The 23248-nt window shown below is 44.2% G+C and overlaps 1 protein-coding gene across 5 annotated transcripts in view; it reads right to left on the reverse strand.

Moving 5' to 3' along the window:
- Nucleotides 1–2128: 2128 nt before the first annotated feature.
- myo18ab (myosin XVIIIA b) overlaps nucleotides 2129–23248 on the reverse strand; it is a 103597-nt gene continuing 82477 nt past the window's right edge. For 4 of the 5 annotated variants that reach the window (XM_079246675.1, XM_079246674.1, XM_079246672.1 and 1 more), the window contains 15 exons: nucleotides 21513–21620; nucleotides 19985–20077; nucleotides 17577–17687; nucleotides 17001–17105; nucleotides 14980–15126; nucleotides 12913–13026; nucleotides 11207–11323; nucleotides 10709–10792; nucleotides 9766–9903; nucleotides 9455–9640; nucleotides 9214–9353; nucleotides 7502–7546; nucleotides 5979–6101; nucleotides 4152–5474; nucleotides 2572–2707 (listed from right to left, as the gene is read on the reverse strand). In XM_079246675.1, coding sequence (XP_079102801.1) covers nucleotides 4160–5474; nucleotides 5979–6101; nucleotides 7502–7546; nucleotides 9214–9353; nucleotides 9455–9640; nucleotides 9766–9903; nucleotides 10709–10792; nucleotides 11207–11323; nucleotides 12913–13026; nucleotides 14980–15126; nucleotides 17001–17105; nucleotides 17577–17687; nucleotides 19985–20077; nucleotides 21513–21620 — 2826 coding nt within the window. In that variant the 3' untranslated portion in view covers nucleotides 2572–2707; nucleotides 4152–4159. Of the gene's footprint in view, nucleotides 2708–4151; nucleotides 5475–5978; nucleotides 6102–7501; nucleotides 7547–9213; nucleotides 9354–9454; nucleotides 9641–9765; nucleotides 9904–10708; nucleotides 10793–11206; nucleotides 11324–12912; nucleotides 13027–14979; nucleotides 15127–17000; nucleotides 17106–17576; nucleotides 17688–19984; nucleotides 20078–21512; nucleotides 21621–23248 lie in introns of all 5 variants that reach the window. The other variant, XM_079246676.1, reaches the window with a different exon arrangement.

Genomic DNA, 23248 nt, shown 5'->3' on the forward strand with positions numbered 1-23248 from the left:
ATTAGTGGCTGCCAGGGAGACTCCATGACTCCATGGATGGTGGAGTTTTATTACAGTTTCTAAATCGGAAAAAAGACACTCAGAGTTGATGGAACAAACTAAAAGCAGCTGATCTGGAATCAGAAACGGAGTTAGTTGAAGCTGCTTTGTGCAACAAACCCCTGGTCCTCAGGCTCTTAGTATGTTTCCAGGCCAGACCAGGTGCAGTTGCATTTGTATAATCACACTCAATATTTCGGGGACACAGTGTTACTAAATATTAGCCTAACGCGAGTAATAAGGGGTGATTTCTGGGGTCAGTAGGTTTGATGCATGTCTGAGGGGGGCTGACCTATTCAGAAACCAGACATGGAATCTTGCAACAGCAGATCCGTCTCATGGGATCATGTGACCTGGAGCGCTTTGCTTTCAGCTACTTTTTGCTCCTCTTCCAATCCAGGTTTGTTGTGGCTGAACAAGGTAAGAAGGTGAAAACAGTGTCTGAGGAGGCAGGAGGGGACCACTCCAGAGGAAAGACGGGAGTCCATCTTGACAAAGAATTGGCTGGTTGGAGTCTAATGTGGATGCAAAACCCACTCTGACTGGTACGTTAAGCTCTGCTTGTTGTGCAAACGCTGCAAAACTTGGAACAGTGGCAGGAAGTTCCAGATGGGCTGCAGACCGTTGCAGTCAACCTTAGTACCTACTTATATCACTCTGAATTAAATCAGGACATGAAGCGTCTCCGTTTCCTTGCTGCATTGTGTGGTTGGACAACATGCCGCTCTTCATGGATCAACGTCAGAGTCGTTTCTGGCTTTAGGCAAACTCTGCGAATGCCAAGGGTCCCCAAGCCACCATGGGCCCCAAAGCTGCATGTTCAGCCTGTTCAGAGGAGAATTAAAACGTCCATGTTTTTCTGTTACTCCACTTATAGACAATTCTGGTTTGTATGAAATGAACACATTTTATCTAATTCATGTGGACGTGACAGTAACAGAACAATTAACTGGCCTGTTTAGGTTTATACTGGTTTGTCCTGTAATTTCCCGAGCTAAGGGGGAATATGGATGTTTTCAGAATGACGTCTAATAAGACGAGTGTTGCATGTTCAGAAGTTACAGGTTTAGCGCCCCTAGTGGCCAAAAGTTACAGCGTCAGACATCTCATCATTCACTAACAGGCATGTAACCTGCTGTCCTGCAGGTTGAAGCAGTTTACATGCACTGGTTCCTGGTTTGTTGGCTTTCTCCAAACAACAGATTTATCTTTGTTGCAAATCACTGAAAAGTATTTTGTCTCCAAGTAAAACAGATTTTTTTCATCTGAGATCAAAGTGAAGATTTCCCTCTGGAAAGAGAAATTATTGATAAATCAACATTTCCAACCAACATTTATGCCGCGGTTTGGTTCGAACCCAACAGCATTCACCCACCATGACAAAAAGAAAAGCGGATTTTATTGGCTTGTATGTTTCCTGCATCAGCAAGTGCCCGTCTCCCTGCCTCGTGGTGAAAAATGCTGCCTTGTGTTTAAGGCTCAGGAGATCATTTGGATCGTTTCCTGATAAACCTTTTGATCACCGATCAGACGATCTTTTGCAGGGTGGCAACTGAGGCCATCAGTGGAAATGAGAAAATTATGCAGCGAGCTGCTGAGATCAGCTCTGTTGCCTCTAAGTCACATTACACTGATTGCAAAGGCCCATTATGCAAATGAAGAAATTTACAAGTTTATTAAACATGGAAATGGAGATTTTCAGACACTAATGATCACCAACTAGCTTCCCTGCAGAACAAAATGATCCTTTTACATCTACATTTCCCTCGGCAGGCAGGCCGGCTGTCAGGGCCGTGCTGGCTCATTTAGACAAGATATGCTGTCTGCCACTACATGGACACCTTCATAAGTCATGTGTGAGGTGATAATACAAACCCATGACAGGAAAAAATGCCAGCTGTTTTTTTTTTATCCTGCTCTGAAGGAAAATATCTTTATATGACTGTCCAGTAAAATCTTTCTGGAAAAATACATGAAAAATGAAATTCTGAGGGTGAAACCGACTAAATCTGTTCATCTCCACTGAAATGTGGTGCTTAAAGCAAAGCTAGCTGAAAACGAAGCTGCCAACGTCAGAAAGAAGCCGCTGTACAGGAGAAAAATATCTTTATTGTAGCAGTAGATGCAACTTTTCCTTAGAAAAGAGAGAAAAGCAACAAAGAAGCAGACGAGATAAGGAGTAATAATTCTCAGTGGAACATCAGATGGCACTTCATAGCAGAAGAAGAAGAGAAAAGCTGGTGCTTTTACTAAGATTCAGCAGTGAGTCAGTGTGCACACGCAGTTAGACTGAAGCTTTTTGGCAATGCATTATGGGACGTCAGTACATTGTTTTAGTGTCCTACGTCTCTGAGACCAAGAAAGAAAAAGTATTTGCTGCCTCTGCAAACTCAAGTTGTTTGGTTGAAACCCAACGGAGGAGACATCAGAAGCAGAACCGAGCCGATGGTGATGCAGCTGCTGTGTGTTGGTGAGGACAGGCTGTCTACATGCAAAGACACACGTCTCAGAAGGACACTATGTCTCATCAGACCTGTCCTCATCGTTATGGTCTTTTCTACCACTGCTAGATTTAGAGTAGCTGGAGTCCACAGCTGCCGTGCCTTCCTCTACCTCTTCATCCTCTTCATCGGATCTGTGGAAGCAGTAGCGCCTTCGTTCAGGAGGACTGCAGGAGGAGAAACAAGCATGATCAGAGGACTGATGTGGGACAGACATTCTTACAGGAAAATATAGAGAAAGGTTTTATAATTAGTGACAAAGAAGTTTCACTGTTAAATTTACTGGATTTAATCAAACTGGAACCAAACCAGTGTGTCAACATTTCCTGTTGGGCCCTCTAAAAACACCAAAGCTGCTGTAAATATAAACGTGCAGGGATGACAGCAGACTCAGGCTGTAAAACCCTGCTGAGGTGTCGGGTCGGGGTTCACACGGAGAAGGTTGACAATAAAGTCAATTAGCCCATCATAACACTCGTTTTTAAAGATTTATAACTGCATGTAGAAGCAGAACCTTTCTGACCCCAGTCAGCCTGCAGACATGAGATGTCACGTTTCCATGGAAACATGTTATCATGGAGACATGACGTTTCCATGGAGACGTTCAGATTCTGAGGCTAAAATGAACGCATGAACAGATACAGCAGCATAAAGTGCAACCAGAAGTTTGTAGAAATAACACACATAGATCAGCAGTGACCAAGTCTTTTCTCATCTGTACATCATTCTCTCACGTCTGAAACACAAACACACACACACACACACACACACACACACACACACACAGTTTCCATGTTTCCACACGTCTTCCTGCTACTATCTACCTGCTATCCTCACTGCAGCACCTCCACCTCAGCTGCATCCCAAACATCTTCCTGGCTTTATTCCAGCCATAGAGGATCATTATTTTCCTGCTTTTCTCATCACTTGTTGATCTTTGGCTGCTCCTGATTGGACGTTACCATCAGTTTAAGCTCTCTGATTGGTGGAAAGTCTGACACTAAGTGTCTTCATCATCATGTCCAGGTGGAAATAGAGGTCTCTTAGCAACATGGTAGTGATGGTGATGAAGATGTGATAAATAATGGTGGATTTACCATCTAAAGTCTCTGAATAAACACTACATGTTGGGTCTGGATTGTAAACCTCCTGGACGGATAGAAACCTTTGCATAACACCATAAAGGTAAGTTATCAATCACAATTTCCCTCAAAGAGTTTCACTATGATGATGTTTTTCCTGTTGTTTAGACGTCTTGGAGTGAACCAGTCAGACCAGCAGCATCCAGTCTGAAAGCGTGAGGCTGGTTCAGGCCGTCTTCTTTGTTTACTGCTTATGTTTAATATCAGGATTATTATAACAGTGGTTTATGTGGCTGTGTGCTGCTCCACAGCTGCACGTTGGGTCCCACCAACACTCTGTTCGTCAGGACAAACTGAAACACTGAAACAGCGTGCAAGAGTCCTTCCCATTCTTCCTTCTACAAAACCATTGGTTAGTGTGGTTACCATGGCAACCCATCGATATATTTCAGACTGATCGTTTAGCATGCGGGCTAGTAGATGGTTAGCTCACGTCATGCTCCACACAGTCAGCGTGAGGAACACCTACTGTCTGCTTCAGTCACTTTCTGGTCGGTACAAATACTTCATCACCAGGCTGTCCACCCTCTTCTTCCTCTTCTTCTCCTCCTTCTTCGTTAAAGGCTGGCTCGCTTTCTCCTTCCCGCTGCCTGGATCTTCTTCTTCTGGGCTTGAAACCCTTCGGGATGGGGCTCTTTTCACACTGCTGGAGCTTCTGTATGAGATGGTTGATGCATCAGAACTCGACCCAGACTCCGACTCTGAGGATGAGGATGATGAAGATGAAGACTTTTTCTTGGACTTTTTCTTGGACTTGTCAGACCTCCTCTTGGAGCTGCTCCTGTGATGCGCATCGTCTCCTGAGCTATCAGAGCTGTGACTTCTCTTCTTCTTAGCTTTACTCTTGTTGCCATGGCGACCGCTGCGGCCGCTGGCGCTGCGGGGGGACCGGCTGGTAGGACGAGTCCCGTTTCTGTCATCTTCATTGCTCCTGGATTTTTCCTGCTGATCCTCAGAGTCTTCCAGGCTGCGGCGCTTGAATCTGATTGGCTTAAAACTCAGGACGTCGTTGATGGCTTTCTCCAGGTCGGGATCCAGGTAGCTGCGATGGCTGACAGGTTTGATGTCCAGGTTATCAGCCAGCTCAGACACGGATCTGTCCTGCGGTGGAGGCATGGAGACGCTGCGACCGCTGGACGTGTGAGGACTGTATCTGGAGTGGTCTGTGAAGGCAACGCTTCGGCCATCATCCGCATCAACTCCAAACTCACTGAGGCGGCAGCTGCGAGCCGCAGACATCCGGGAATCAGCCAGGCTGACACTTCCAGGACTGCGACTCCTGGATCGCCGACTAAAACACGAACTCCTGGGACTGCTGCTGTACAGAGACCGCCCTCTTCTGGACTCATCCAACCCGGAGCTGCTATGAGGAAATCCTCCAGGGCTGATGGGCAACTTCTCATCATTCGCTGAGCCCAACGCTGAAGACCTGCCGGGTGCATAGATGGTGGACTCCTTGTGCACGAGGCTGCAGGGGGTGTCCATGCTCCTCCTGAGTCTGCTGGTGGACTCTGAGACCAGGGACAGGACCGACTCTCTGTCGTTCTCAGTCCTGGAGTTGATGGAGTAAGAGTCACCACGGAGATCTAAGGATGTAGATCTGGGCTTGTGGAAGGACCCAGCCTCCCCTGACTGGACGCGCTCCTCCAAGACATCTGCTTTGCTTCCTACAAAATCTGGAGCGGCTCTTTTCCTGTAACTCAGGGAGCTCATCACTGCCACGGACCTGTCTGTCTCTGAATCATCCTTAGTTAGCTCCTTACCCTCCTTCGCATCTACATTCACGGCATATCTGGAGAGAAAAGGTGGAAAAAGCCAGGAACCAGGACAGGGGGGAGAAACAGACAGGATGAGACGGAGGCGCAGATGGAGGGAAGAGAAGAAGAAAAACGAATGAAACTGAAATGTAGAAAAGAAAAGAGAGACAACATGAAAGTGACGAGTCATGTTCGGATCAGGACAAAGAAAGACTGACAGGGACAGTTAGATCCTGGAGACCCCCCTCCATCGAGGGATCAAGCTCTGCTTCACCTCTCATCACCTGATGACCCGTCTTCTTCGTGGTTTACCTGTTTCCCACCAGCCACCCTCTATCCACCATGTCCTCCATCCATCCAGCGATTCCCAGTCCCTGATCCAGTCAGGGACTGGGAATCGCTCCTCAGCACCAGTAAGCCAGAAAACTTCCAGCTTCTTGTTATTGAAGTGAGATTAAACTATAAAAACATCATTTCTAACTACAGGAACAAAGTGAAAAGAAGTTCTGATCTGAAATGTTTCTTCCTTCCGGACTCACCTGGAGCTCTTCATGCTGTCGTCATCCGACAGGTTCTTGGCGCAGCCTTTGCTTTTAGACAACCAGGTCTTCACGCCGTCCACCTGGTCCTCCACCTCAGAGTCGCTGTCGGACTGGCCCTGACTGGAAGGAGTCAGAGGACAGAGGTGAGTAGTTCAGCGACGGTTAGGTCTCTGGCTTTGCAGCCTCGGATTAGTGTGAAAGCAGAGGGTGGTGTGTATTCTGGAACACACACACGTTAGCTCACAGCCCTGTAAACAATCACTGTTGGGGGGAACGCGTTGCAAAGTGACGACGTAAGGCTCTGCAGTTACGCTACGTTTTAGTTCCACAGTAAAACTTTTCTGTGTTGGGCTCCAGACTGTGGAAAGCCCTGCCCCCCCCACGGCAGCACAGACCCCCCCGTGGACCACACAAACCACGCATTCCTGCATGGTTTGTGTGGTCCTCTGTGGACTTTACTGTATGCAGTTGCTCATTTCAGTCATTTATTCATTTGACGGAGGACTTGCTTTCATGTAATATGTTATAATATGTAATATATTATGTTAATATAAGCTGTTGTTGGACACAGAATTTGTGCAGCACGTTGGAGACATTTTGTTGTGAAACGTGCTGTATAAATAAAGTGATTGATTATTCTTTGATCACAATGATAGAATAGGATCATATAAAGTCATGTGACCTGGAAAGTTCAGATTTTAAACCCTCTACCAGTTTGTTGGACACTGATGGAGCATGAAAACCTGATCTATACGTTTTGTTGCTTCATTGTTTTCTTTTGTCTAACGAGCCGTTTTCTGTCCTGGCCAATCAATGAGCTGGATTTCTTCTTCTTTCCTGACCCCAACTGATGTCATGACTGTATCACAATAAAGAACAGCATTGCGAAGGCAGAACTGGGGACGAACTGTGCATCACATGGTGGTCCTACAGAAGCTGTTAACTTCCCAACGTCATCCTGGGAAAGCTGCTTTCAGCTACACAGGAGAAACTTCTTCTGGGTTGAAAAAGGTTTAACGAAGGCTAAAACATCTCCGAATGTCCCTTTAAATCTCAAGCCACTGGCAGAGACGTCCCACTGATGGAAACATGAGAAATAAACTCAAATCTAGCAGATTGTTTACATCCTGGCAGCAGAAACAGGAGAAGTGGCGTGTTAGAGACGAGTCTAGAACTACTGGACCAGTGCAGCAGTGTGTAAATATAAGCAGCTTTATTCACATCAGACATGTAAGAAACCAGCAGGAAGGTCAGATATTCAGAGGGACGGGTGCAGTTCCAGGTTGAATAACGACATTCATGCATCCAAACATCCCAGCATGCTGTAAACGTGGGTTAGGAGGAAATCTGTTGCCACTGCTGATGATGTAGCATCTTTTCACACACTGAACTGGAAATAGAACCTCTCCAGAGACAGAGTCCTCTCCATACCAACTGCTTCATTACTTTTAGTGAAATGAGATGAAGAATGCTGCATCATCTCCAGTGAAAGCAGACCAACTGGAGGCGAAGATCCTCACGTTTTATTCTTTCTTTTGTGATACTTTGTCACCATGTCCTGCAAACTGCCGCCATCGTGGTGGTGAATATGGAAGGACACACAGACACAAAATGATAAAAAAAAACAATGTAAAACATGAAATAATAATGCAGAAAAAACAATACATGAAATATGAAAGAAGTCTAAAGGAGAGAAGCTGCAGCGTTATGTGATGATGCAGCCTTCAGCCGTCCTGACGGAGCAGAATGCACCTGAATGCACCACAGCTCAGCTTGCTGCTGACAGCTGGACAGATATGGACCATATGATGACTTCACCACATTGGAGAGAAAACCTCCTGATAATTCTTTGTTTAAAGATCATGAAGAAGCGCTCTAACAGCAAGCTGCTGCTCACTGCCGTCACTCATCACATGGTTAACTTCAGATCAGGCGCAGAGCTGACGGACAAAAACACGTTTCTGAACGAGGCGAGCAGGTCCAGCTTTAGTTCAGTACATCACCCAGCAGCTGTTCGCCCCGTCTGAGAGGAGAGATGCTGCTTCCCCCCCTGCCCCGAACCCCTCCACCGGGACCTGCTCCAGTTCAGACCCAGAGGAATGAAGTGTGATCCAGAGGCGGGAAAACGTCACATTTTTTCTTTAATAAGTCAGAAATCTATTAGTAAAATTTCATTTCATTTTCTGAACTGCTTTAATCCAATTCAGGGTGGCGGGGGGGCAGGAGCCTATCCCAGCTGGGCGACAGGCAGGGTACACCCTGGACAGCTCGCCAGTCCATCGCAGGGACACATTATCATCATTAGTAAAATGATTAGAACAAAAAGCTACGACATTATTATTGCTAGAATTGATCCAGATATAAAGGCTGTTTTGGTGTCGGGATGGAACTCTGGGTCAACATGGAGGCTTTCCCCTCGTCTTCAGGGACCACTGACCAGCTGGACAAATGATGTTAACGTGTCACTACCGTCTTTTCATTTCAGGCCAGGCTGTTATCTACCTACATGTATTTTACCCTGGCACGGCAAAACCCACTAAAACATGTCAGTACTTTACCTGCGGAGGCGGGAATCCATTTCCTTCCATTTAAACAGTAAACATCCACAAGTCTCTAAGAACTGATCACGAGTCACCACAGGGGTGGAAAACTACCCAGTTCAATCACATCGCCATAGCAACCGCTGTGCTTCAGAAGAAGCTAGCTAGTTGTTAGCTCGTTAGCAGCTTCTGTTCCGAGCTGTTCGGTGACGTTAAAACTAAAACACAACTTTTTACTCATCAACGAACAAACATCAAACCCTGTGGTTCATGTTTCAGTGGGACACGCCCCCCCCCCATCACTCCTCTCTGATGGGGGGGGCAACAACCTGCCGGGTCTATGTTCTGGCCCAGAGTGCGGTGGTGACTGGTTCCGTCTTACTGGTGCTGCTCTCCACCAGCAGATCAGTGGTATGCAGCACCAGACCGCACCGGCTTGCTGTCACCCTGGTAACAATATGAAATGTTGTTATTTTTGGAATTCTCTGGTTGTAATGCAACACGCTCATTTAATAAATACGTCAAATAAAATGAAAATAATCATTTTAAAAAGGGCGTGAGGTGATTTGGGTACAGATCACGATGCAGACATACGGTCTGGATCACTACAACTCAGACCTTTTCCTTTTGTCTGAAGGAAACATGAATAACATTCAGCTTGGAATCCAGACATCCTCAGAGCAAAAGTCTACCTGTTGATGAGGTCTTCATTGTCGTCGCTCTCCATCTCGTCCTCGATGGCTGCCTGCAGGTCACCTATCCTCTTGAAGGCCAACTTCAGATCCGCCTGCAGGCTTTGATTGGCGGCTTCTAAGCTCTCAGCGTCCATTTCCTGTTAAGGAGACGTGAAGTGGAATCAGCTGATCTGGAAGTCTGATGGGTGCTGCGTGTGTTGGCGGTTCTTTGTGTCCTTGCTTTGCGCTTCATCCTCACCAGCTCATGTTTTTTACGGCTTGCTTCTGCTTCCTTTTTGGCCAGTTCGCCCATCTCTTCTTTGATGTCTCGGATCTGTCTTTGCAAACGTTTGTTCTGTTCCTTCTCCCGATTCTCGCCGCTGATCCGCTGATCTCGTTCTTCCGTTAGCTTCTCTAAATTCTCTTTAAGACGAGCTACAAGGCTCTGCAGCAAGCAGAGAACACTTATAATAAACTCATGTGGGACAAAATCCAGAATAAAGAAAGCTCTTCTTTTCTGACATTATCAGAGAAGAAGACTTTGGCTTCTCTCCACCTGTTTCCTCTCACCTCTAAACGTTTGACCTGAGTCTTCTCAAACTCCACCTTGGTTTCTAGTTCGCGGATCTTGGCCTCCTGACGGCTGACGTGGGATTTCTCAACCATGGACTGCTCCTGGAACTCCAGCTGACTCTGGAGAACTTGCATCTTAGACACAAACAGACACATATTTAGCTTCCTATACCTGTTTTTTTCCACTCAGGTAAGATTAGCTTTTTATGTCAATTTAAAAAGCAAATGATTTAATCACACTGTACTTGCAATGTGGGTCATAATTTGCTCCTTTATTCCTTTTAAAACGGCATCTTTGCCAGCAGTTGTTGACGACTTTCATTTAATAAATCTTTCTGTGGCAAAGTAAATAAAATATAAAATCACGGCGAAATATCTGCAGTTAGATTTATTATTAGTAACAAAGTAAACTGAATGTGATGCGAGTTCCAGTCTGAAACCAGTAAGAAGTGCTGAATGCTGTGGCTGAATGTCTGACGCAGAGAACAACAAAAAGTGATGTGAAAATGTGAAGTGATGAGAATCATTTTACATCTATAATCCTGCAGCCAGAACTCTCAGGTGTACATCATCATCCCCTTGATCTAGCTCACACTTTGTAAATGCAGCCATCTTTACTTCTGCTCCCACTGAGGTCAACCTGAACGCACATGACCTGGGCAAGTTTCTGCAGAAGTCCACTGTTCTCTGGGTTTATCACTGCATTGTCTCCAAGACGGAAACCGAGGATGAAAATCCTCGGCTTTACGTACACACACGCTACACACGACTCCAGGAGGACGGAAAACCCGGCTGAAATTCTGAACAACGGGGATGAAATAAACATCGTCTACTGATGAAACACTGATTTCCTCAAACAGGATCCATCCCAAAGTCGTACACATGCTGACGTCAGTAAAGATTCTCTATCGATTGGACAGTATTTTTCAAACTGACAAACCTTTTCTTGAACCTCCTGCTTTTCTTTCAGGGCATCCTCCAGCTGAGCCTGTAGGTCGCTGATCTGAGCCAGGTTCTGGGCCAACTGCAAGCACAAATCACACACAAAATCCTCAAGTTCTGAAGACGCCAAAGATTCTGCTGCTGCCCCCCCCACCTCTTTTTTTGTTACATTTTTTCAAACATTTTTGTGTCCACAAAGTTTCCAGCGTAAACAGCAGTGTGTTGTTGTAGGCAATGAGGTTGTGAAGGGTTGTTAAAACATGCATCAGTATGTGTGAATTATTAACCGTTATCATCAAAACTGGCAAACAACAAAATATTAGAAATCTGGCAATGTGAAAAAAGTATGAGAAATATCAGGTTGTTCAGTGTTTGGGTCATTTTCACTCCTCCCACTGTCAACAAGACACTGTGCTTCATAACTGAATTATAAATCAGTTATTTACAGAGTAAATGACATTCAGCTGTGTAATTATTTGTCTGCTATGAAGAAGACCTGGGCCACAGCTGCTTTGTGCTTCTTCATCAGCTCATTGAGGTCTTCCTGGTCTTCCTCCATTCGGGACTGCAGGTCATTCTTCTCCCTCTGCAGACGGCTCAGCTGATCCTCCAGCTGAAGGCAGAAGGAACACATAGATCTGTAAATGGACCAACTGTGTGTATCTTGTTTGGATATTTAGGAGCGTTCATGAATTCTTTACAGAACTTTTTTTTTTTTTTACACCCCACATAAAATCTATATTCTAACATCAGCAGTCTTGGTCCTCTGTGAGGGTTGGGTTAAGAACTGTTGCCTCAATCTGATCCTACATGATCCCAAAACCTGGAGACTGGTGGATACTGCAATAGCTGACAAAGTTCTGAACTGTTTTAGCTCTGCTAACTTCTCCCAATGTGACCAGTTCGGTTTATCTATTAGTCAAGTCTGTTGCATTGGATACATGGCTCAACATTCACACAGCGCATCCTGATCCATCACGTCAGCAGTGGTCCGCCTGCTCACATCTCTGATGTGTAGCCAGTTACAATCAGTTGCATGTTGAACCATCCCTTCTAGGAGGCGTTCTCCCGGCCAAAGTAGATCAAATGTGTTTGAAACCCAGTGCTCAGTTTGATGGAGATGATCTTTAGCTTCTGGTTTTTTTCTCAGGCTTCCAATGAACCAATCAGGTTAACAACACTCAGCTGTAAAAATCTTGAAAAGGGTGCTTCCCATCCGAACAAAGCTCAGAGAGGAAGGATCCCATGGTGGACAAATTATTCATAGATGGACAGCTTTACCGTGATAAGAATCCCCCCCGCTGGCTCTCCGAGGTAAAATCCACCACACTGTGGTGAACATTGCTGCCATAAACACAGTCAACATCCAGAACTCTTACATCTCTGTAAATTAGTGGTTTTTCTTTGGGAATTTTGTTTTTCTGTGTTGTTACTATGGCATGTTAACAAGATGTAAGGCACGTATACACACACACACACACACTATATACCTACAACACAGAACAGGTTTACTCACATCAACACTCACCCAAAATTCACACACACACTTAGAGCATGTGGAGACACTAAACACAAACAGACCGATGGGAACACACACAGGTGGATTCAGCAGCACACACACTTTGCACACAACATTATGTAGGCATACACACATGTACACACATGTACACACACACACTGATTTTGACACACTTCAGCAGCCTGAGCATGACGGAGGTTTGTCATGTGGACTATCCGTGGAGCTGGTTCCAGGGAGAAGAGGTTGAAGCTGATTAACAGACTGAATGATTTACAGGCACACATTGTCCTGCTGCAGGAACTGTTCTTATTAAAAACAACAGCTGATGTACTTTGTACAGTACAATTACCTTATGTGTGTACTCAGCCTGTTTCTATTCCAGAAAAAGAGGAGAAGCCATTCTAATAGACAGGAAAGTTCATTTTACTACTAATAATATGATAATAGATCCAGCTAGAAGATTTATAATAATTACATTATCTATCTATCTATATCTATATCTATATATATATATATACACTCATGTACATCTATCACCTGTGCTGCCCCTCTCCACACGGGCTCCTCTTCTCCCCAGTTTACCCAGTTTACATAAAGCTGGTCAGTCAGAAAGCAGCATGTCCACTCCTATAAGCTAAAATCGTTTTGCCATAAACCTCTGAGAGGACCATAAGTCTACTAACCGCTTGTTTTGTTTTTGAGATGTCCTCCATCTGAACATGTAGGTCTTCAATTTCCACCTCCATGGATTTCCGAGCTTTAACTGCTGCTGCACAGGTGAACTCGGACTCCTCCAGCTGCAGCACAGAGAGAGAAGAGAAAGGTTTTACTTCTAGAAATGAAAGGAATCCTGGTCCCACTGTGGGATCTGGCGAGGGCTGAAGGATAAGTGCAGGACTTTACAGATGTGTGGGAGCATCTCCTGCTTAGACCAGTTCTTCACCTTCTGGCCACATTGGTCCTGGTTAAAGATCAAGAGGACACCGACCTGACTGGGTCAATCAAAACCAAAATCCTGGAATACCATTAAATCCGACTCCAGACCGAAACACTGGAGTCAGCAAGGTGTGCACGTGGTTAGAAATAACTGTGTATCTATAACAAACACACTTTATATTTAGTTATTTATAATCTAACTTTATCACTAATGACTTTTTTGGTTTTGTTTTAATCTGACAGGAAAAGAGGCCTGAAAGTCCACCGCCATCCAACCAAAAGGCAAAGCAGTCTCCTGGCAGCTTCTCCTCTGAAACTTGAAGAAGCTGCCGAGGCAGCGTTGCATACGTACTCCCTGACCCTGCCGCTGATGGAGAAGACCACCCCTTTGATGGTGGAAAATGCAGAAAATCAACTTTCCACAACTGTGCAAGATGGCCCCCAAGTATGTCTGTGTAACCTCAGAGCATCTTTCCCATGCAGAGGGGACGACAGCCACTTCCACTCCTTCATTTTTAAAACCAGCAAAGTGGACTTGCTGGTTTTCCAATCAAAAAAGCCTGTGAGCTACCTTGAACTCTGCAGAAAACCCTTTCTGGCTGCTGGTGTCACATTCATTTAGCATTTTAATGTGCTGTATGCTGCTGTTACTGAGTAACTATACTTTCATTTGTGTTCAGTTTTAGTAAGTGTAGTGCTGGAGGAAATACAGGAGTAGGAACCCTGGTGAAGACGAATGTTTCTGAGGGTTTCAACGCCAAGTTGACTACATGAGCGTCTTGTCGTCTTTCATAAGCAGATCAAGTCATTGATACGCCATACCGGCAACTGAACATGGTGTCAGAAGTTAAAGTAGCAGATTAAGAGCAGACAGAGTCAGCGACACAGCGCTGCACAGTTTCAGCAGAGGTTTTTTTTTCTTCTCCCTCTCAAGAAGCGAAGGGTTGGCATGAATGGCTGGAAGGAGGCTGCAACACTGAACAAGAACAACATACTCTTGGTTTATTCTGTGTTTATTGGAATTTAAATGTACCTAGAAATGTCCAGAACACATTTGTTCTCCTTACTTTTCCTTTAGTATGTTATTTATAGACTGACGAGTTAAGTTCAGACAGTGTTTAAAAAGTGTAGTTCACATGTTTACACATCATGTTTGATGAAACATGAAAGTTGGAAATGTTGAAGTGGTAAAGCCACATATTAGTTTGCACTATTGTTGTAATTTGTAATTTCTTTATGTGATTTATTACTAACTTACACTTTTGTTTACATAACACTTGTTTGGCAGAATTTTATCAGCTTATCATGTTGAGCACTTACAAGAATACAAGTCAGTATCTAGTCAGTTTCCATCTGTAATCATTCCTGCTTCATTTGTCTCTATCTTAACACAAGCCTCAAGTAAAAGAACAAGTCATGGATAATAAATCTGACAGTTTATTAAAATATTATTCATGACTTGTTGAAAAATACAGGAGAAGTGGACCCTGAAAAAATATTTGCAAATTAAATCACAATACTGTGATACTTGTAATACTGAGGAAAAAAATCCCAATTAGCTTATTTCCCGAAACGGTTCAGCTCTAGATCTCATTGCTCCACAACTTCACCCAACTGATCCTCACTAGCAGAAAACGACAAGCTGGACATCTCACCAGATATGCAAACACATGTAAATAAAATCTTCATGATACTCTTAGGAAACCCAAATATGTTTATTTTCTCAGATGAATAAGTGATCATTTAATCCAAGCATTTGACCGGATGTCATATTTATCTTTGAATAGCTGCTGAAAGCAGCATTGTGGACATACCTGGTTTTTCAGTTGGGCGATTTCCCTCTTGCTGGGTGCGTTGTTCTTAATGTGGTCCAACATGATCTGGGCATCAGCCAGCAGAGCCTTGGTTCTCTTCAGGTCCTTCCTTAAACGTTTCTCCGTCTCTAGGTCACCTATCCTCACCTGGAGACAGGTACATTCGTATGTGCCTGATGAAATATTAACTCTGTATTCTGAGTGATTATTCCATGTCTTGACATGTTATTTCAGTATTTATTCATGATGAGACAGATCAATACAAACTAATCTGTTTTCCCACATATTGATCAGTGATCCCAGATCTCCAACAGAAACACATAATGATCACATGACCTCAAACGTCAGCCAGAAAGGCAGCTGCCAAGGAAGCAGAGCAGAGTTTGTGAAGGAAAACAGGCAGTAAGGCAGGTAAGCCCCTCCCCCGTCCAGAAGAACTCTCTAGAAGCAGCGTAAGCCCCTCCCCCGTCCAGAAGAACTCCCTAGAAGCAGCGTAAGCCCCTCCCCCGTCCAGAAGAACTCTCTAGAAGCAGCGTAAGCCCCTCCCCCGTCCAGAAGAACTCCCTAGAAGCAGCGTAAGCCCCTCCCCCGTCCAGAAGAACTCCCTAGAAGCAGCGTAAGCCCCTCCCCCGTCCAGAAGAACTCTCTAGAAGCAGCGTAAGCCCCTCCCCCGTCCAGAAGAACTCCCTAGAAGCAGCGTAAGCCCCTCCCCCGTCCAGAAGAACTCTCTAGAAGCAGCGTAAGCCCCTCCCCCGTCAAGAAGAACTCTCTAGAAGCAGCGTAAGCCCCTCCCCCGTCAAGAAGAACTCTCTAGAAGCAGCGTAAGCCCCTCCCCCGTCCAGAAGAACTCTCTAGAAGCAGCGTAAGCCCCTCCCCCGTCCAGAAGAACTCCCTAGAAGCAGCGTAAGCCCCTCCCCCGTCCAGAAGAACTCCCTAGAAGCAGCGTAAGCCCCTCCCCCGTCCAGAAGAACTCTCTAGAAGCAGCGTAAGCCCCTCCCCCGTCAAGAAGAACTCTCTAGAAGCAGCGTAAGCCCCTCCCCCGTCCAGAACTCCCTAGAAGCAGCGTAAGCCCCTCCCCCGTCCAGAAGAACTCTCTGGAAGCAGCGTAAGCCCCTCCCCCGTCCAGAACTCCCTAGAAGCAGCGTAAGCCCCTCCCCCGTCCAGAACTCCCTAGAAGCAGCGTAAGCCCCTCCCCCGTCCAGAAGAACTCTCTAGAAGCAGCGTAAGCCCCTCCCCCGTCCAGAAGAACTCTCTAGAAGCAGCGTAAGCCCCGCCCCCATCCAGAAGAACTCTAGAAGCCTGGTTCTGTCTGTTTACACAACAGTCTGTTTACTGTCACATGGTGACGTCTGGTGATGAAGAATGTGGACTGAAACATGGAGAACATTACTGGAACATGTATCTCTTGCATCTCTTACTTACAGAACAGCTGGACATCTTGGTTGAAGTACTTAAAAAGACACTTTTATTTTAGGTCTGCTCAGTTCAGCTATATTTTTGGTTTCTTTTTTACCATTTCAAAATAAAAAATTAAATGTACTTTTCCAGATATCATCTGGAAAATAAGCATCTGAGTTTATGATAATATCTGTGTCTATTATTTGATCTAGTATTCCACTAAAATACATTTAAATGTAAAAAAATGTTGCTTTTTGGGCCAAATATTGTTACCTTGTGATTAGGCAGGGTCAATTAACTACATATCATGAAGATTACTCAGAATGGACCATTTTGGAACAGAAAACCCAAGTTTAATCCAAGTTAACAACCAGCTGAACCAGTAAAGCTGCTTTTATGATTACCATAAATGTTGTTTTATGAACGTTATAGCAGGATTATTTTAACTGAGTGTCTGTATGGTGACTGTCATAAGGATTATTTAAGTGTTGGCTTCTTCCCACTCCTCTTTAATGAGGACATTTTTGTTTGATGCTATTTTTAATTAATTTTCTTATTTTTCCTTTATGTTCAGATAAACTGGAATGAAAAGAAAAGTGTTGTTCTGTGGAGAAAGTAGTTACCTTGTTCTGAGCAGACAGAAGTTTGGACTCCAGTTCTCGCTTTTCTTTCAGGACCTTCTGCTTTTCATCATACTGTTCCTCCAGCTGGACCTCCAGTTGTTTCAGCTACAAATACACACAGAGAAACCCGTAAGATAACAGATTACAGAGACAGCAGCCGCTCCCGTCACAATGCTTTCTAACTCCCTCAGGTTTTTTTATTGCCGTTCTGCTTCAGGGATTCTCCTTATACCTCGGACACTTGACAGCTGTAATGAGGAGCTACGCTACCAACAGAGAAGTTGTTTACTTGCAGAAGCAGCTGATTAAACATCCAACTGAAGATCCATAATCTCCAACATGTGGAGAAGGAAACGTGGTGAATGTCAGCAGACATGTTGTGGAAGTTGTTAAAACAAAAGATCAGCTTTCCATGTTGATCCTGACATCCTGGGAATCAACCTAACTGCTGAACGTGTCAAACTGCCTGCCTTGTGTTGAACCGAGGTATTAGTGTGTTATTGTTTACTGCTACCAAACCCCGTTGGGATTCTTCCTGCTGACTGCTCAAACAGGAAATGACATCATAATCCAGACCTTCTTGCTGCAGGACTGTCGGATCTCCTCCACCTCTTCATCTTTTCCCTCGATTTCCTTTGAGTGGGTTTGACGTAAACGCTCCATCTCCATCTCCAGACGCAGCTTGGCCTGAATAAATTAACATTTATTTATTTGTACATTTAATTCATAAATCAAATAAAAGAATCAATACAAACATAAATTTTAAACATTAGAATTAAAAAGCCACAGAAAGAAAACACATGAATATAAAGCAAACAGGATGAAACTAAACTAAAAACAGATTAACATGCTGGATTTCCCATCGACAAACAAACAAACAAACCTTCAACATATTTCTGATCGCAGTGGCTTTAACATACTATAAAACACAATAGTTTTCTCTTTTAGTTTTTTATCCAGATTATTTAGTAAACTCCAGACAATCTTGACAGTTTTGTTCATATCAACTTAAATTACAATGTTTTGGGTTTTTCAGACCTTTTTAGAATATTGATGGTAAACATTTCCTGAGATCCATTTGATTATTTGATCTGGTTTGATGTGATTTATTAGAAATATTTTATTAGCAGTGTATTAGCATTGTTTTGACATTTTTATTTTATATACCATTAGAGTGACTTTGATTATATATTGACAACAAAAACAATAAATTTCTCTTGCTCAGCCAATATTAATACCTTCTCTTTTACTGAATACTATTGAATAAATTTGATCAGTTTACTTAGATTAAACCAGGGTTTAATTTAATATCTTACCAGAACACCTTTTTCACATGCAAATTAAAAATGATCATCTGCATTAAACAAATTTGTATCATATGTTAAGAAAATCCATTTAAAGGTTTGGAAATGTTATATTGTCAATTACATATATATATATATATATATATATATATATATATATATATATGTATATATATGTATGCCTAAAATGCCTTCAAACCTGTACAGGTGAACTTAATGTGATCTTCTCTAAGCTTTTAAATGCACATGTCCAACTGTTAAATGTTTCAATAAATTTTGCACAAGTTGCTGTTCTCTAACAAGGAGCTTAACGGCAAAAATCACGGCAGGTGTGTGATCCTTGAATTGACCAATAAATGTCCTGGTTCAATTAGAGCTGGTGTTTAAACAGTTGTCCTCATCATGCTGTTCACATTTTGACATCATGAGACCAAGACGACACCTAACAATGGAACAACAGTCCCTTGCCATTGCGACGCTTCAAACAGGACGTTCTCAGACAGAAGTGGCCACTGAGCTTGGAGTGTCACAGAGTGTCATCAGCAGGTTGCAACAGAGATATGGAGAGACTGGAAGAGTCACAGAAAGGCCTAGAAGTGGACGTCCTTTGGCCACATCCCGTGCTGATGACCGCTACATTGTGAACACTGCCCTGAGAAAGCGGATGATGAATGCCACTCAACTCCAGGCACGTTTAAGAGAGGTGAGAGGCACCCAAGTGTCACGTCAGACCATTCCAAACCGTTTCCATCAGCGTGGTCTGCGTGCTAGACGACCTGCACGGGTACCTGACCACACCACCAGGCACAGGCATCATCGTCTTGCATGGGCCAGGGAGCATTTACGCTGGACGAGGAACCAGTGGGCCTCAGTGCTGTTCTCTGATGAAAGTCGATTCACACTGAGCAGAAATGATGGCCGGCAACGATGTTGGAGACGTCAGGGAGAGCGCTATGCATCAGCCACTGTTGTCACCAGGCCAGCTTTTGGTGGTGGCGGTGTTACAGTGTGGGCAGGGGTGTCCACTTGGTACAGAACTGCCCTACACTTTGTGAATGGTACAGTGACAAGCCCATACTACCTGAATAACATCATTAATCCAGTGATTGTGCCCCTACATGAACAGCACAGGCCTAATTTCATCTTCATGGACGACAATGCTCCTGCTCATCGAGGCCGCATCATCAGGGAACGGCTGTTGGAGACTGGTGTACCTCAAATGGAACGGCCTGCACCCTCTCCAGACCTGAATCCCATTGAAAACCTGTGGGATCAGCTGAGCCGTCGTGTAGAGGCTCGAGACCCTGCACCCCAGAACCTCAATGACCTGAGGGCTGCCCTTCAAGAAGAGTGGGATGCCATGCCTCAGCAGGCAATAAGTTGCCTTGTGAACAGCATGAGACGTTGTTGTCAAGCTGTAATTGATTAATTTCCAAAGGGAAATTAAATATTGTAGTAAATAATAATTAATTTGAGGAGGTCTTGTTCCGGAGGCTGATGGCTGCATGTTGATCAAAGCTTAAACCAAGATTAAATTTGACTTAATAAACTGGTCTAAAGCAAGCAAGAGATAAATGTCTGGATGTTTCACATAATAACATGCTTTTAAAATATACAGTTGTATGTTGTACAATCATTGAGCAACAGCAGCTGTACTGGGAACACTGGGATGCTCCATACCTGCTCCAACATCTGGATGGTTCCAGCCTGCTCATCCAACTCCTCCTCCTGGTCTTTGACTTTGGCTTCGACATCACGGAGCTGCTTTCTCATCTGAGAGGAAACACATCAACGTCAGTATGGATGGAGTGAAGAGACGGGCATTGGGGATTGTCCAGTACTGGTCTAGTTATCTGACTGCTTGTTCCAATGTGCAAAGACAAAACTTTTGCCATTGTAGTTCCAGCCCAGGCGGGGGAGTTTAGATGCTCTCAAACAGCCTCAGGAAGAACCTCACCACAGACCCCACTGTGCAAAGAATGACCTCACACCTTTTCTGAAAAGAAAGCTGATTAAAGCTCCGCCCAAAAACAAAAACCTCCCAAATAAATTAACCAACCAGTTTTCCAGACAAGACCTGAAGACTGAGCTGACCTCCCAACCTGCCTCCCTTCATGACAGCTTTGCTTTTCAACCAGTTTACTTTTCCAGATGAAATACAACCATGGTCTTTAAGAGTACCTGCTAGTATATCCAAGTTTTCTTGTAAATTTCCCATCACAACACTCTCCCCAGGGTCAGAAGCTTTTCCCTGATCTACACAAACTAAAGCAGAATCAATGAGCCATTCTGACTTTAAATGACTGCCAGACACATAGTAGGCTTGATCAGAATGAATCATGGCTGCCATCACCTCCCTGACCCCCCAGGCTAGGACTTTGGACAGGACTTTATAGTCTGTGCAGAGCAGAGAGACTGGCCCCAGTTCTTTAGTTCTTGCAGGACCCCATTCTTGGCTAACAGAGTTATAACTGTTCTCCTGCAGCTAAGAGACACATGAAACACTCCTCAGCCAAACTAGTCTCCTGCATGGAAAAGCTGATCGCTGGCACCAGATAATTCCACGTTGGTGTGTCAAGTAGTCACACATTACGTCACCTCCACCATGGGCATGTTTCCACGGTGACAAAGGCAGCTGCGCTACCAGGACCACCCACCTAAAGCCAAACGGTGTATAAACCAAAGACGGAAGATCAGAAATAGGAAAGTTAGAAACTCGCTCACACCAAAGTTCTCCCGACACCACAACATCCACCAACTCCTGTCATGGATCCCACAGCCCTGGTGTGTGTTCCTCCTTCCCTTTCGCTTGTGGACTGCGCTGGCGTCCTCTGGTGTTCACAGGAGTCGTGTCCTATGGTTAACCAGCACAGCTCAGTGGAATCAGTCTTATTGGACCTTACCGGCTTATAAACTCCAGGCTGATCTTGATTCAGTGCTGGATCGTTGCAGCCCTTGGTGATTCTCTGCCTATGAGTCGAAACCGTCCAATACGGAACCTGTCTGCCTGCTCACCTGGATTCCTGAGCCTTCACTATCTACAGCTTACCCAAATAAACCTGTTAAACTTTCCTTGCTGGATTATTCTTTTCCTTGGCTCCAACTCTCTGACAACTCCACCACTCCATGTCCACTCAAAGCAAGAAAGAGAGAGAAAGAAACATAGAAAGAAAACATCCTTCATTTCCAACAAACAAACAAAAAAAACCTTGGCCAGTGATGCTTCGTCTTTGGATTCCTGAGAGTTGAGATCCTGCAGCTCAGTTTCAAGTTGGTCCAACTTCAGGTTAACAGCACACAGTTCGAGGTCCTTGTCCTGCAGAGGACAGGAAGGAGAGACAACAGGAAGGAGGGAACATTTAAGAGACTTGGAAACAAAAGAAATAAGCATCAGATCTGAAAGAAGACTCCAAAACTCCTCTATGTTACACTGAAAACTTCCAAAGGTTTATCTAATATTTCATGTAGATATTTACCTTATTTTCTCCAAAGTGACTTCCACTGCTAGAAAGGAATTTCTTTACTGAATCAATCAAGTATCAATCAACTTGATCTAAGAAGACGCATGTCAGCAATGAAGGTTCTTGTCAGCAATCAGCTCTTGGTCTCCATGGTAGCTTGAGTTAAGTCAGCTGGGTTTTTTAAAATGCAGAAGCTCACTTCAAATAGAGATATTGGGTTATGTAACTAAAGTAATCTGGACATCCACTGATGTTTTCGAGTCCAGAACAGTCGTTCAGAGTACTGACCACTAGGCTGAAGTCTGGTCAGAGTAGAATGAGGTCCAGTTGACATAAACTGAGGTCTGGTTAGATGAACTATTGTCCATAGTTTTATTTAACACCCAGTGTAAGTAGGCGTTAACAGTCTCAGTTGGATTGTTGAAAGGATGCTACTGTAAGTGAGGGATGGGTGATGTCTCAGTCCTCCTCCCTGTTTTCACTGAAGGTTTCTCTACTTTGATATCAGAATCCTCTTTCACATCCCGGCCAGCCGCTTGTCTTTTCTGTCTGACATTCACTGTAACGTGTAATGCGTTCTCACTGCAGAGTCTGGTCCTCAGGAGGAAGCAGTTTTGTTCGAAGCTGTGTCTGGGTGCTAGTTTTTTGTTGTGTGACCTAATCCTCACTTTCTCATTAGTGATAACACCAGTTTCACTTTCCCCCTGACTTTGTCCCTGGGTCATGATGTTGCCATCATGGTACAGTTTTAACAAAGGTCTGGTCCCAGTTGTTTGAGGGATGATGGGAACTGGAAAGGATCTGTGTCGGGTTTCCTGTAGACTCTGGTCTGTAGGCTTTTGTCCTCTGCTATGTGGACAACAGAAGCCAAGCTGCTGCTGTTTGCATCTTTTCATGTGAACTTGTACTGTTTTCTTCTTGTAGCCACGTTTTCAGTACTTCATAATGAAGGTATGCAAGTTTCAGTTTGAGTTTATTTATGTACTGAAAACATTCATCACACTTAGTGAGAAGATTATGTGCAGCAGCATTAGCTAATGTCGAGTTTAACATGATATTCATTCTGAGTTTGGTTTCAGTTTCTGATCGGGATGCTGATGGCTGACTGTTGTAATGAGCTGGTGTTTTGTGTGGTGTAATAGCAAAGTCCAGTCCCTGGACCATAATCTCAGATCCCTGTTGGACAACAAACTGAACCCGGACCAGGGTCCTCATGAACAAGGATTGTGTAGCTTTAATGCTAAAACATGGTGTATTACTAGGACTAGGAAATTATGTGTACCCAAAAATATTGAGATGTATGAATCTGTGCATACACTTGTTTCTGCGGATCTTTCCTTGATACATCCCAACTAATTAGAATTGATCGCAGCTCCAGGCCCGGTCTCATCCCATTAATATGTATGCTAATGACAATACATGGCATGTTTTCACCTTTTAATCTAAATAATAGTTCAAATGAAATCACAACTGACCAAAAATC

Source organism: Telmatherina bonti (genome assembly GCF_933228915.1).
Source record: "Telmatherina bonti genome assembly, chromosome: 9".
Classification (NCBI taxonomy): Eukaryota; Metazoa; Chordata; class Actinopteri; order Atheriniformes; family Telmatherinidae; genus Telmatherina; species Telmatherina bonti.